The 13,990-nt window shown below is 37.1% G+C and overlaps 1 protein-coding gene across 2 annotated transcripts in view; it reads left to right on the forward strand.

Moving 5' to 3' along the window:
• SCP2 (sterol carrier protein 2) overlaps positions 1-13,990 on the forward strand; it is a 165,457-nt gene that overhangs the window by 68,331 nt on the left and 83,136 nt on the right. For both annotated transcript variants that reach the window (XM_032634570.1, XM_032634573.1), the window contains 2 exons: positions 128-278; positions 1,374-1,521. In XM_032634570.1, coding sequence (XP_032490461.1) covers positions 128-278; positions 1,374-1,521 — 299 coding nt within the window. The remainder of the gene's footprint in view (positions 1-127; positions 279-1,373; positions 1,522-13,990) is intronic.

A 13,990-nucleotide genomic window follows, 5' to 3' on the forward strand; every position in this document is an offset into this window, starting at 1 on the left:
ATATTACAAAGACAGTCCAATGACCAGCAAGCATACACCCAGCCTTTCTACACTGACAGAACTCCTAGACTGAAATCCTAAGATCGAGGTGAACCAGGTATAAATAACTATTTTCACCTCCTCTTAGTCCCACTTCAGATGGTGCTGCAGCGGCAATTTTGGCTAGTGAAGCATTTGTACAGAAGCACGGCCTGAAATCCAAAGCTGTGGAAATTTTGGCTCAAGAGATGGTGACTGATATGCCAAGCTCGTTTGAAGAAAAAAGCATTATTAAAATGGTGTGTCTGAGATTCTGTTTTATTAATCAGTCAAGGGATTTCTTTTTCCAAATTTCAAAGTGACATCATATCATCAGCTCTGAACATTATTTACTTGAAAAAAATTGGTCTAGAAAATTTAATATTATAACCCATCCTTAAGAATCTGTTAAGGGAAAATAACTGATAAGAACATATGCATGCACTTTTAACTAACTAGTGGGCTATTTTAAAAAATTTTGAGTTGCCTAAATATGCCCAGAACTCCAGTCTTACAGAGTTAAGGGAAAAACAAAGATATTTTCAGGAACTTTTTTGCACTTTAAAAATCACTGATTGAAGATTGAGTACAAAATGGAGGAAGTAAAAAAGATAAGAATTCTGACCTAAGTTAGTTGAATATTTGAAGATAAATACATATATACACATATAAAAATGTGCATTATGTACACACACATATATAAATAAGCATATGGTTTACGTCCAAGTTTACAAAATGATTTTACAACAATGCTTTGAATTTTAAAATGTTTCTGTAACTTGCCCAAGATCACACAAGCTAGGGTGTGGCAGAGGTGAAACTTATACTCAGGTTTTCTGATTGTAGTACATTTTCCATCACATCACAGTTTTATTCCTTGGAAAAGAGGTGAGTTTGCATGTTATTATCTGAGACCAAAGGGATGTTAATAGCATGAATTTTGGAAAAATGGTTTGAATCCTATATGATCTTCTAAAAGAAGATTGTTTATTTTCATATAGAAATTCACCCATATTTTTCAGTGTATCTGAATCATAATGGTCTCTTGATAAATCTCTTCAACCTATCTACCACAACTATATATTGTGGTTTGATAGAGTTTTTGTAACTTTGCACAGGATATGGCATGAGGAATTGTAAGTCCTTTTTATAGTACAAAATGTAATGTGTATGTTCATTCTCCCCCCGGATATTCTTTGATTTGGACTTTCTGTGTAATACAGAATTAACTGAGATTTCAATATTTATGGTCAGTTCTCAACTGTTAAGGTTATACATATTAATCTCTTATAAGCCTTATATAAAAGTCCCAGTTGTGATGCCCTTAATTTATTTATATATGGTTTTGGTTTTAGGTTGGCTTTGATATGAGTAAAGAAGCTGCCAGAAAGTGCTATGAGAAATCTGGCCTGAGACCAAGTGATATTGATGTAATAGAACTTCATGATTGCTTTTCCACCAATGAACTTCTTACTTACGAGGCACTGGGACTCTGTCCAGAAGGTAATAGCTTTGATGAGATGCAGATTAACTTACTACATGTCACTGAGAACATTTCACTTTCATCATAAAACAAAACAATTCACTAATTGCCTTTCCCTCCATGTTGGCTCTGCCACACTGTGCAAAGCGAATGGAAGCTATCCTGATCTTGGACTCTTAGAACATGTAGTCTTGGACAGTACCAAACGAGATGACAGAGTATACAAATAATTTGTTTTATGTAAATCAGGGGTACTTGTAATGCACTGTTAAGTAAAAAAAAAAAAGGATAAAAAAAAATCACACATGTAATTCCAGCTATTTCAAACTGTGTTTGAATAAAGACCTGCAGAAAGGAAAATGGAAAAACTAGTTGGTGGGATCTGGAGGATTTTTTTTTTTCTTTTTGTTTTTAAAGTGGTTGTACCATTTTCCATTACTACTAGCAGTATGTGAGATTTCAGTTGTTCCACATTCTCATCAACACTTGATGTGGTCAGTTTTTAAAATTTCAGCCATTCAAAAGAGTATATAGTGGTGTTTTATTTTAGTTTTATTATGCATATCCCTCATGACTAGTGATGTTGAGCATCTTTTCTTGTGCTTATTGGTCATTCATATATCTTTTGTGAAGTGTCTGTTCAGACCTTTTGCCCTTTGATTATTGGGTTACTTGTCTTTATTGTGTTGTAAAATTTATATAAATTTATATTCTGGATACAAGTAATTTGTCTGATATATGTGGGCTGTGAATGTTTTCTCCCAGTCTGTGGCTTACCTTTTTGTTTTATTAATAGTGTCTTTTGAAGGACAAATTTAAAAATTTTTGATTATCAATTACATATTTTATTATCAATTTTTTTAATGGTTCAGGCTTTTTATATTCCAAGAAACTTGCCTACTGCAAGGTTGTAAGTAAAGATTTTCTTCTATTTTTATTCTAGGAGTTCTGTAGTTTTAGATTTTACATTTAAGTACATGATCTATTTTGAGTCAATTTTTTTTTTTTTTTTTTTTTTTTTTTTTTTGTGGTGTGCGGACCTCTCACTGTTGTGGCCTCACCCGTTGCGGAGCACAGGCTCCGGATGCGCAGGCCCAGCGGCCATGGCTCACGGGCCCAGCCGCTCCGCGGCATGTGGGATCTTCCCGGACCGGGGCACAAACCCGTGTCCCCTGCATCAGCAGGCAGACTCCCAACCGCTGCGCCACCAGGGAAGCCCTTGAGTCAATTTTTATGTTTGGTGTAACGTAAAGGTTGATATTACTCGTTTTTACCCCATACATATATTCAGCACCATTTATTGGAAGGACTTTCCTCTCCCCATTGAATTGCCTTGGCACTTTTGTCGAAAATTGCCCGTATATGTGAGGGTCCGTTTTTGGATTCTCTGTTCTATTCCAATGATCTACATGTCTGCCTTTTCACCAATACCAAGCTAGTTTGGCTACTGTGTTTATTCTACTACACTCTACTATACTATACTATATCAGATAGGATAAGTTCTCCAATTTTGTTCGTTTTAAAAATCATTTTGGTTATTTTAGGTCCTTTGCATCTCCATGTACATATTAGAATTAGTTTGTCAATTTCTACAAAATAAAAAGCTTGCTGGAATTTTCATTGAGTCTGTAGATTGATTTAGAGAGAACTGTCATCTTAACAATGTTGAATCTTCCAATCCATTAGATGTGTATATGTTTCCATTTGTTTAGCCCTCCTTTAACTTCTATTAGAATGTTTGTAGTTTTCAGTATAGCCCTTAGGTGTCTTTTGTTAGGTTTATTCCTTGGTATTTATGGGTTTTGGCATAATTTTTTTTTAACCTTCATTTTCCAATGTTTGCTGATAGTATATAAGAATACAATTGATTAAAAAAACTTGGAAACTGTAACTTTTTGCTAAATTCATTTGTTCTAGTCGTTATTTTGCAGATTATGAGTGATTTTTCATATAAACAATCATGCCATTTGCCAATGACAGTTTTTTGTCTTCCTTTCTGATCTTTTTATTTTTTCTTACCTTACTGCAATGACTGTGAGCTCTAGTACCATACTGAATAGAAGAGGTGAAAGTGGGCATCATTACCTTATTCCTGATCTCAGGGGATGCACTTTAATATTTTACCATTATGTATAATGTTAGCTATAGGTTTTTTGTTGATGCCATTTATCATGTTGAGAAAGGTCCTTACTATTCTTAGCCTGCTGAGGTTTTTTATTTTGTTGTTGTTTTGTCATCAAGGGGTGTTGAATTTTCAAAAAATTCTTCTGCATCTATTAAAATGATCTATGTGGATTTTGTCCTTTATTCTTTTCACATGGTGAATTACATTAATTTTGAATGTTAAACTAACCTTATATTTCTGGGATGAATCCTACCGTTTAATATATTGTTAGAATCAATTTGCTAGCATTTTGTTAATGAAATTTGTTTATATATTCATGAAGGATATTTGTCTGTAGTTTTCTTTTTTTCCAAGTTGTTTTATTCCAGTCTCATAAAATAAATTGAGCAGTGGTCACTCATTCTCTATTTGCTGAAATAGTTTCTATAAGATTAGTGTTAGTTCTTCCTTGACTGTTTCATTACCAGTGTAATCAAGTAGATTAAAGTTTTCTTTGAGGGGGATGTTTTCAATAAATTAAAATTTCTTAATAGATACAGGCCTGTTTATAATTTTATTTATTTACTTATTTTTTAACATCTTTATAGGAGTATAATTGCTTTACAGTGGTGTGTTAGTTTCTGCTTTATAAAAAAGTGATTCAGCTATACATATACATATATCCCCATATCTCCTACCTCTTGCATCTCCCTCCCACCCTCCCTATCCCACCCCTCTAGGTGGTCACAAAACACTGAGCTGATCTCCCTGTGCTATGTGGCTGCTTCCCACTAGCTATCTGTTTTACATTTGGTAGTGTATATATGTCCATGCCACTCTCTCACTTCGTCCCAGCTTACACTTCCCTCTCCCCGTGTCCTCAAGTCCATTCTCTACATCTGCACCTTTATTCCTGTCCTGCCCCTAGGTTCTTCAGAACATTTTTTTTTTATATTCCATATATATGTGTTAACATACGGTATTTGTTTTTCTCCTTCTGACTTACTTCATTCTGTATGACAGACTCTGGGTCCATCCACCTCACTACAAATAACTCAATTTCATTCCTTTTTATAGCTGAGTAATATTCCATCGTATATATGTGCCACATCTTCTTTATCCATTCATCTGTCGATGGACACTTAGGTTGCTTCCATGTCCTGGCTATTGTAAATAGAGCTGCAATGAACACTGTGGTACATGACTCTTTTTGAATTATGGTTTTCTCAGGGTATATGCCCAGTAGTGTGATTGATGGGTCGTATGGTAGTTCTATTTTTAGTTTTTTAAGGGACGTTGGTACTGTTCTCCACAGTGGCTGTATCAATTAACATTCCCACCAACAGTGCAAGAGGGTTCCCTTTTCTCCACACCCTCTCCAGCATTTATTGTTTGTAGACTCTTTGATGATTGCCATTCTGACTGGTGTGAGGTGATACCTCATTGTAGTTTTGATTTGCATTTCTCTAATGATTAGTGATGTTGAGCATACTTTCATGTGTTTGTTGGCAATCTGTATATCATCTTTGGAGAAATGTCTATTTAGGTCTTCTGCCCAATTTTGGATTGGGTTGTTTGTATTTTTGATATTGAACTGCATGTGCTGTTTATATATTTTAGAGATTAATCCTTTGTCAGTTGCTTCATTTGCAAATATTTTCTCCTGTTCTGAGGGTTGTCTTTTCGTCTTGTTTCTGGTTTCCTTTGCTGTGCAAAAGCTTTTAAGTTTCATTAGGTCCCATTTATTTTTGTTTTTATTTCCCTTTCTTTAGGAGGTGGGTCAAAAAGGATCTTGCTGTGATTTATGTCATAGAGTGTTTTGCCTATGTTTTCCTCTAAGAGTTTGATAGTGTCTGGCCTTACATTTAGGTCTTTAATCCATTGTGAGTTTATTTTTGTGTATGGTGTTAGGGAGTGTTCTGATTTCAGTCTTTTACATGTAGCTGTCCAGTTTTCCCAGCACCACTTATTGAACAGGCTGTCTTTTCTCCATTGTATATTCTTGCTTCTTTTATCAAAAATAAGGTGACCATATGTGCGTAGGTTTATCTCTGGGCTTTCTATACTGTTCCATTGTTCTGTATTTTCTGTTTTTGTTCCAGTACCATGCTGTCTTGATTACTGTGGCTTTGTAGTATAGTCTGTAGTCTAGGAACCTGATTCCTCCAGGTCCATTTTTCTTTCTCAAGATTGTTTTGGCTATTCGGGGTCTTTTGTGTTTCCACACAAATTGTGAAATTTTTTGTTTTAGTTCTTTGAAAAATGCCATTGGTAGTTTGATAGGGATTGCATTGAATCTGTAGATTGCTTTGGGTAGTAGAGTCATTTTCACAATGTTGATTCTTCCAATCCAAGAACATGGTATATCTCTCCATCTGTTTGTATCATCTTTAATTTCTTTCATCAGTCTTACAGATTTCTGTATACAGGTCTTTTGTCTCCTTAAGTAGGTTTATTCCTAGGTATTTTATTCTTTTTGTTGCAATGGTAAATGGGAGTGTTTCCTTAATTTCTCTTTCAGATTTTTCATCATTAGTGTATAGGAATGCAAGAGATTTCTGTGCATTAATTTTGTATCCTGCTGCTCTACCAAATTCATTGATTAGCTCTTGTAGTTTTCTGGTAGCATCTTTACAGTTCTCTGTGTATAGTGTCATGTCATCTGCAAACAGTGACAGCTTTACTTCTTCTTTTCTGATTTCGATTCCTGTTATTTCTTTTTCTTCTCTGATTGCTGTGGCTAAAACTTCCAAAACTATGTTGAATAATAGTGGTGGGAGTGCACAGCCTGGTCTTGTTCCTGATCTTAGAGGAAATGGTTTCAGTTTTTCACTATTGAGAATGATGTTGGCTGTGGGTCTGTCATATATGGCCTTTATTATGTTGAGTTAAGTTCCCTCTATGCCAGCTTTCTGGAGGGTTTTAATCATAAATGGGTGTTGAATTTTGTCGAAACCTTTTTCTGCATCTATTGAGATGATCATGTTGTTTTTTGTTCAATTTGTTAATATGGTTTTTCACACTGGTTGATATGAGTGTATTGAAGAATCCTTGCATTCCTGGGATAAACCCAGCTTGATCATGGTGTATGATCCCTTTAATGTGCTGTTGGATTCTGTTTGCTAGTATTTTGTTGAGGATTTTTGCATCTGTATTCATCAGTGATATTGGTCTGTAGTTTTCTTTCTTTGTGACATCTTTTTCTGGTTTTGGTATCAGGGTGATGGTGACCTCGTAGAACGAGTTTGGGAGTGTTCCTCCCTCTGTTATATTTTGGAAGAGTTTGAGAAGGATAGGTGTTAGCTGTTCTCTAAATGTTTGGTAGAATTCGCCTGTGAAGCCATCTGGTCCTGGGCTTTTGTTTGTTGGAAGATTTTTAATCACAGTTTCAATTTCAGTGCTTGTGATTGGTCTGTTTTTATTTTCTATTTGTTCCTGGTTCAGTCTCGGAAGGTTGTGCTTTACTAAGTATATGTCCATTTCTTCGTGGTTGTCCATTTTATTGGCATATAGTTGCTTGTAGTAATCTCTCATGATCCTTTGTATTTCTGCAGTGTCAGCTGTTGATTCTTTTTCATTTCTAATTTTATTGATTTGAGTCTTCTCCCTTTTTTCCAGATGAGTCTGGCTAATGGCTTATCAATTTTGTTTATCTTCAAAGAACCAGTTTTTAGTTTTATTGATCTTTGCTACTGTTTCCTTCATTTCTTTTTCATTTATTTCTGATCTGATCTTTATGATTTCTTTCCTTCTGCTAACTTTGGCGGTTTTTTGTTCCTCTTTCTCTGATTGCTTAGGTGTAAGGTTAGGTTGTTTATTTGAGATGTTTCTTGTTTATGATTTCTTTCCTTCTGCTAACTTTGGTGGTTTTTTGTTCCTCTTTCTCTGATTGCTTTAGGTGTAAGGTTAGGTTGTTTATTTGAGATGTTTCTTGTTTCTTGAGGTAGGATGATATTGCTGTAAACTTCCCTCTTAGAACTGCTTTTGCTGCATCCCATAGGTTTTGGGTCATCGTGTTTTCATTGTCTCCAGGTATTTTTGATTTCCTCTTTGATTTCTCCAGTGATCTCTTGGTTATTTAGTAGTGTATTGTGTAGCCTCCATGTGTTTGTATTTTTTACATATTTTTTCCTGTAATTGATATCTAGTCTCCTAGCGTTGTGGTCGGAAAAGATACTTGATACGATTTCAGTTCTCTTAAATTTACTGAGGCTTGATTTGTTACCCAAGATATGATCTATCCTGGATAATGTTCCATGAGCACTTGAGAAGAAAAGACATTCTGTTATTTTTGGATGGAATGTCCTATAAATATCAATTAAGTCCAGCTTGTTTAATGTGTCATTTAAAGCTTGTGTTTCCTTATTTATTTTCATTTTGGATGATCTGTCCATTGGTGAAAGTGGGGTGTTAAAGTCCCCTACTATGATTGTGTTACTGTCGATTTCCCCTTTTATGGGCTGTTAGCATTTGCCTATGTATTGAGGTGCTCCTATGTTGGGTGCATAAATACTTACAATTGTTATATCTTCTTCTTGGATCGATCCCTTGATCATTATGTAGTGTCCTTCTTTGTCTCTTGTAATAGTCTTTATTTTAAAGTCTATTTTGTCTGATATGGGAATTGCTACTCCAGCGTTCTTTTGATTTCCATTTGAATGGAATATCTTTTTCCATCCCTTCACTTTTAGTCTGTATGTGTCCCTAGGTCTGAAGTGGGTCTCTTGTAGACAGCATACATATGGGTCTTGTTTTTGTATCCATTCAGCCAGTCTGTGTCTTTAGGTTGGAGCATTTAATCCATTTACATTTAAGGTAGTTATCAATATGTATGTTCCTATTACCATATTCTTGATTGTTTTGGGTTTGTTATTGTAGGTCTTTCCTTCTCTTGTGTTTCCTGCCTAGAGAAGTTCCTTTGGCATTTGTTGTAAAGCTGGTTTGGTGGTGCTGAATTCTCTTAGCTTTTTCTTGTCTGTAAAGTTTTTAATTTCTCTGTCAAATCTGCATGAGATCCTTGCTGGGTAGAGTAATCTTGGTTGTAGGTTTTTCCCTTTCAACACTTTAAATATGTCCTGCCACTCCCTTCTGGCTTGCAGAGTTTCTGCTGAAAGATCAGCTGTTAACCTTATGGGGATTTCCTTGTATGTTATTCGTTGTTTTTCCTTTGCTGCTTTTAATATTTTTTCTTTGTATTTAATTTTTGATAGTTTGATTAATATGTGACTTGGCGTGTTTCTCCTTGGATTTATCCTGTATGGGACTCTCTGCGCTTCCTGGACTTGATTATTTCCTTTCCCATATTAGGGAAGTTTTCTACTATAATCTCTTCAAATATTTTCTCAGTCCCTTTCTTTCTCTCTTCTTCTTCTGGGACCCGTATTATTCAAATGTTTGTGTGTTTAATGTTGTCCCAGAGATCTCTGAGACTGTCCTCAATTCTTTTCATTCTTTTTTTTTTATTCTGCTCTGTGAAAGTTATTTCCACTATTTTTTCTTCCAGGTCACTTATCCATTCTTCTGCCTCAGTTATTCTGCTATTGATTCCTTCTAGAGAATTTTTAATTTCATTTATTGTGTTGTTCATCATTGTTTGTTTGCTCTTTATTCTAGGTTCTTGTTAAACGATTCTTGTATTTTCTCCGTTCTAGTTCCAAGATTTTGGATCATCTTTACTGTCATTATTCTGCATTCTTTTTCAGGTAGACTACCTATTTCCTCTTTATTTGTTTGGTCTGGTGGGTTTTTACCTTGCTCCATCTGGTGTGTGTTTCTCTGTCTTCTCATTTTGCTTAACTTACTGTGTTTGGGGTCCCCTTTTTGCAGGCTGCAGGTTCGTAGTTCCCATTGTTTTTGGTGTCTGCCCCCAGTGGGTAAGGTCGGTTCAGTGGCTTGTGTAGGCTTCCTGGTGGAGGGGACTGGTGCCTGTGTTCTGGTGGATGTGGCTGGATATTGTCTTTCTGATGTTAGGACTCCATTCTGTGGTGTGTTTTGGGGTGTCTGTGACCTTATTAAGATTTTAGGCAGCCTCTCTGCCAATGAGTGGGGTTGTGTTCCTGTCTTGCTGGTTGTTTGGCATAGGGTGTCCAGCACTGTAGCTTGCTCATCGTTGAGTGGAGCTGGGTCTTAGTGTTGAGATGGTGATCTCTGGGAGAGCTTTCACCATTTGATGCTACGTGGAGCCAGGAGATCTCTGGTGGACCAGTGTCCTGAACTCAGCTCTCCCACCTCAGAGGCACAGGCCTGACACCCGGGTGGAGCACCAAGACCCTGTCAGCCACACGGCTCAGAAGAAAAGTGAGAATAAAGAAAGAGAGAAAGAAAAAATAAAATAAAGTTTTTAAAATAAAAAAGTTATTAAAGATAAAAAGTTAAAAAGTATTAAAAATAAAAGAAAGAAAGAAGAAAGCAACCAAACCAAAAAACAAATCCACCAATGATAACAAGCACTAAAACCTGTACTAAGAAAACAATAAACAGAGAAAAAACACACAAAAAACGGACAGACAGAACCCTAGGACAAATGGTAAAAGCAAAGCTATATAGACAAAATCACACAGAGAAGCATACACATACACCCTCACAAAAAGAGAAAGAGGAAAAAAAATGTATATATATAAAAAAAAGGAAGACAGCAACAAAATCAGTTAAAAATTCTACCAGTGATAATGAACTCTAAATACTAAACTAAGATAAACATAAAACCAGAAACAAATTAGATGCAGAAACCAAACCCCTAGTCTACAGTTGCTCCCAAAGTCCACCATCTCAATTTTGGGATGGTTCCTTGTCTATTCAGGTATTCCACACATGCAGGGTACATCAAGTTGATTGTGGAGATTTAATCTGCTCCTCCTGAGGCTGCTGGGAGAAATTTCCCTTTCTCTTCTTTGTTCGCACAGCTCCTGGGGTTCAGCTTTGGGTTCGGCCCCACCTCTGCATGTAGGTTGCCTGAGGACGTCTGTTCCCTGCCCAGACATGACAACGAGGTTGAAGTAGCAGCTCATCAGGGGGCTCTGGCTCACTCAGGCTTGTGGGAGGGAAGTGTACGGAATGTGGGCGAGCCTGTGGCGGCAGAGGCCAGCATGATGTTGCAACAGCCTGACGCGCGCCGTGTGTTCTCCCGGGGAAGTTGTCCCTGGATCCCGGGACCCTGGCAGCAGCGGGCTGCACAGGCTCCTGGGAGGGGAGGTGTGGATAGTGACCTGTGCTTGCACACAGGCTTCTTGGTGGCTGCAGTAGCAGCCTTAGCATTTCATGCCCGTTTCTCGTGTCCACACTGATAGCCGTGGCTCGTGCCCATTTCTGGAGCTCGTTTAGGTGGTGCTCTGAATCCCCTCTCCTCTGCGCACCCTGAAGCAATGGTCTCTTGCCTCTTAGCCAGTTCCAGACTTTTTCCCAGACTCCCTCCCAGCTAGCTGTGGTGCACTAGCCCCCTTCAGGCTATGTTCACACAGCCAACCCCAGTCCTCTCCCTGGGGTCTGACCTCCGAAGCCTGAGCCTCAGCTCCCCGCCCCAACCCGTCCCAGCCGGTGAGCAGACAAGCCTCTCAGGCTGGTGAGTGCTGGTCAGCACCGATCCTCTGTGTGGGAATCTCTCCGCTTTGCCCTCCGCACCCGTTGCTGCGCTCTCCTCTGTGGCTTCGAAGCTTCCCTGCTCCGCCACCCTCAGTCTCCACCCACGAAGGGGCTTCCTAGTGTGTGGAAACCTTTCCTCCTGCACACCTCCCTCCCAGAGGTGCAGGTCCCGTCCCTGTTCTTTTGTGTCTGTTTTTCCTTTTTTTTTTGCCCTACCCAGGTATGTGGGGAGTTTCTTGCCTTTTGGGAAGTCTGAGGTCTTCTGCCAGTGTTCAGTAGGTGTTCTGTAGGAATTGTTCCACATGTAGATGTATTTCTGATGTATTTGTGGGGAGGAAGGTGATCTCCACGTCTTACTCCTCTGCCATCTTGAAGGTCTGATCTATAACTTTTGTTTCTTCCTGTACCTATTAATTTTGGTAAGATATATTTTTCAAGAACATTGTCAGTTTTATTTAAGTAGCCAAATTTCTTCACTGAAGTTGTTCAAAGTATTCTCTTAGTATCCTTTTAATGTCTATAGAATCTATGGTGATAACCTTTTTTTTTTAAATTCCTGATATTGATGGGTTTTGTTCTTTCTCCTTTTTTTCTTCATCTGTCTAGCTAGAAGTTTGTCAATTTTGTTGAGCTTTACAGAGATTCAGCTTTTGCCTTTGTTACTGTCTTTTTTTCCTCCTCCATTTCACTGATCTCTGCTCTTTATTATTTACTTCCTTTAACTTACTTTGGGTTTACTTTTTTTTGTTTGGTTTTGCTTTGTTTTAAGTTTCTTATGATAGATCCTTAGATCATTTATTTTAGATATTTCTTCTTTTCTAGTGTAAGTATGTAAAGCTATACGTTTTCTTCTAAGCAGTATTTTAGCTGCATTCCACAGATTTTGATATATTCATTGTCATTTAGTTCAAAATATTTAAAATGTCCCTTTAATGTCTAATTTTGTCTTTGACCTGTAATTATTTAGAAGTGTGCTGTTTAATATCCAGGTATTTGGAATTTTCCTAGGTATCTTATTGTTATTGCTGTCCATTATAATTTTGCTGTAGTCAGAGATTACGCTTTGTTTGATTTTGATCCTTTTAAATTAATTGAAATTTACTTTATGGCTCAGCATATGGTATATATTGGGGAACTTATGCACTTGAAAAATAATGCAGATTCTGTGGTTGTTAGATGTAGTGTTCTATATATGTTAATTAAATCAAGGTGATTGATAGAATTTTTAAGACCTTCTGTGTCTCTACTAATTTATTTGACTTGCTGTATCACTTGCTGAGAGAGGGGTGTTAGAATCTCCTACTACAATTGTGGAACTATTGTTTCTTTATTTCTGTCAATTTTTGCTTCATTTATTTTGAGACTCTCTTATTTATAATTGTTATGTCTTCCTGATGAGTTGTGTTTTTTTTCATTATGAAACATTCTGCTTTATCTCTGGTTACATTCTTTGTCTAGAAGTGTCTTTTATCTGACTAACATAGCATGCCAGCCTTCTTATGCTTACTGTTTACATGATATATCTTTTTCTATCCGTTTGCTTTCGACCTATTTGGGTTATTTATTTATTTATTTACTTATTTATTTATTTGTCTATTTAAGGTGTGTCTCTTGTAGGCAGTAGTGTATTGTTTTTTATCAACTTTGTCAGTTTCTGCCTTTTAACGGAGTGTTTAACGGAGTGTCGTCTAATACAGTAGCCACTAGCTCTATGTGGTTATTTAATCCTTAAAATGTGGCTAGTACAAATTGAGATGTGCTGTAAGTATGACATACACATCAGATTTTGAAGACTTAATATGAAAAATAGAATATAAAGTATTTCATTAATAATTTTTTATATTGCTTACATTTAAAAAAAATTTTTATTTATTTTTGCCTGTGTTAGGTCTTCGTTGCTGTGTGCGGGCTTTCTCTAGTTGCAGCGAGCGGGGGCTACTCTTTGTTGCAGTGTGTGGGCTTCTCATTGCGGTGGCTTCTCTTGTTGTAGAGCATAGGCTCTAGGCACGTGGGCTTCAGTAGTTGTGGTGTGTGGGCTCTAGAACGCAGGCTCTGTAGTTGTGGCACATGGGCTTAGTTGCTCCACAGCATGTGGGATCATCCTGGACCAGGGATCAAAGCCCTGTCCCCTGCATTGACAGGTGGATTCTTAACCGCTGTGCCACCAAGGGAGTCCTTATATTGGTTACATTTTGAAATGAAAATATTTTGGATATATTGGGTTAAACATTATAAAATATATATTAAATAAAATATATACTAGAAAATTTTAAAGTACATATGTGATTTGCATTATATTTCTGTTGGGCAGTGTGATATAAAGAGCATTAACGTTTAATGTAATTACATATTTATATAGTAGGCTTTAGGTTGACCATTTTATTATGTTTCCTCTATATGTCCCTTTGTTTTTTGTTACTGTGTTTTCTCTCTCACCTGCTGCCTTTTGGATTATCTGAATATTTTTAGTATGACATTTTAGTATGTATTGGCTTTTTGGCCATATTTGTTTATTCTTAGCTTAGTTTTTGGTTAGTTTTGTTTTGTTTTAGTGGTTGCAGGGTTTCTCAACCTCAATACTGTTGACACTTGAGCTAGATTATTCTTTTTTGTGGGGCTTGGACATTGTAGGATGTTTCACAGCATTCCTGGCCCTCTACCCACTACATGCCAGTAGTACCTGCCCCCACAGTTGTGATAATCAAAAATGTTTCCAGACATTGCCAAATGTCCCCTGGGGACAAAATTTCTCTGGGCTGAGAACCACTGCTATAGGGGTCTCCTTAGCATTAATATTGTACCACTTC

The sequence above is a fragment of the Phocoena sinus genome, chromosome 1 (assembly GCF_008692025.1).
Source record: "Phocoena sinus isolate mPhoSin1 chromosome 1, mPhoSin1.pri, whole genome shotgun sequence".
NCBI lineage: Eukaryota > Metazoa > Chordata > Mammalia > Artiodactyla > Phocoenidae > Phocoena > Phocoena sinus.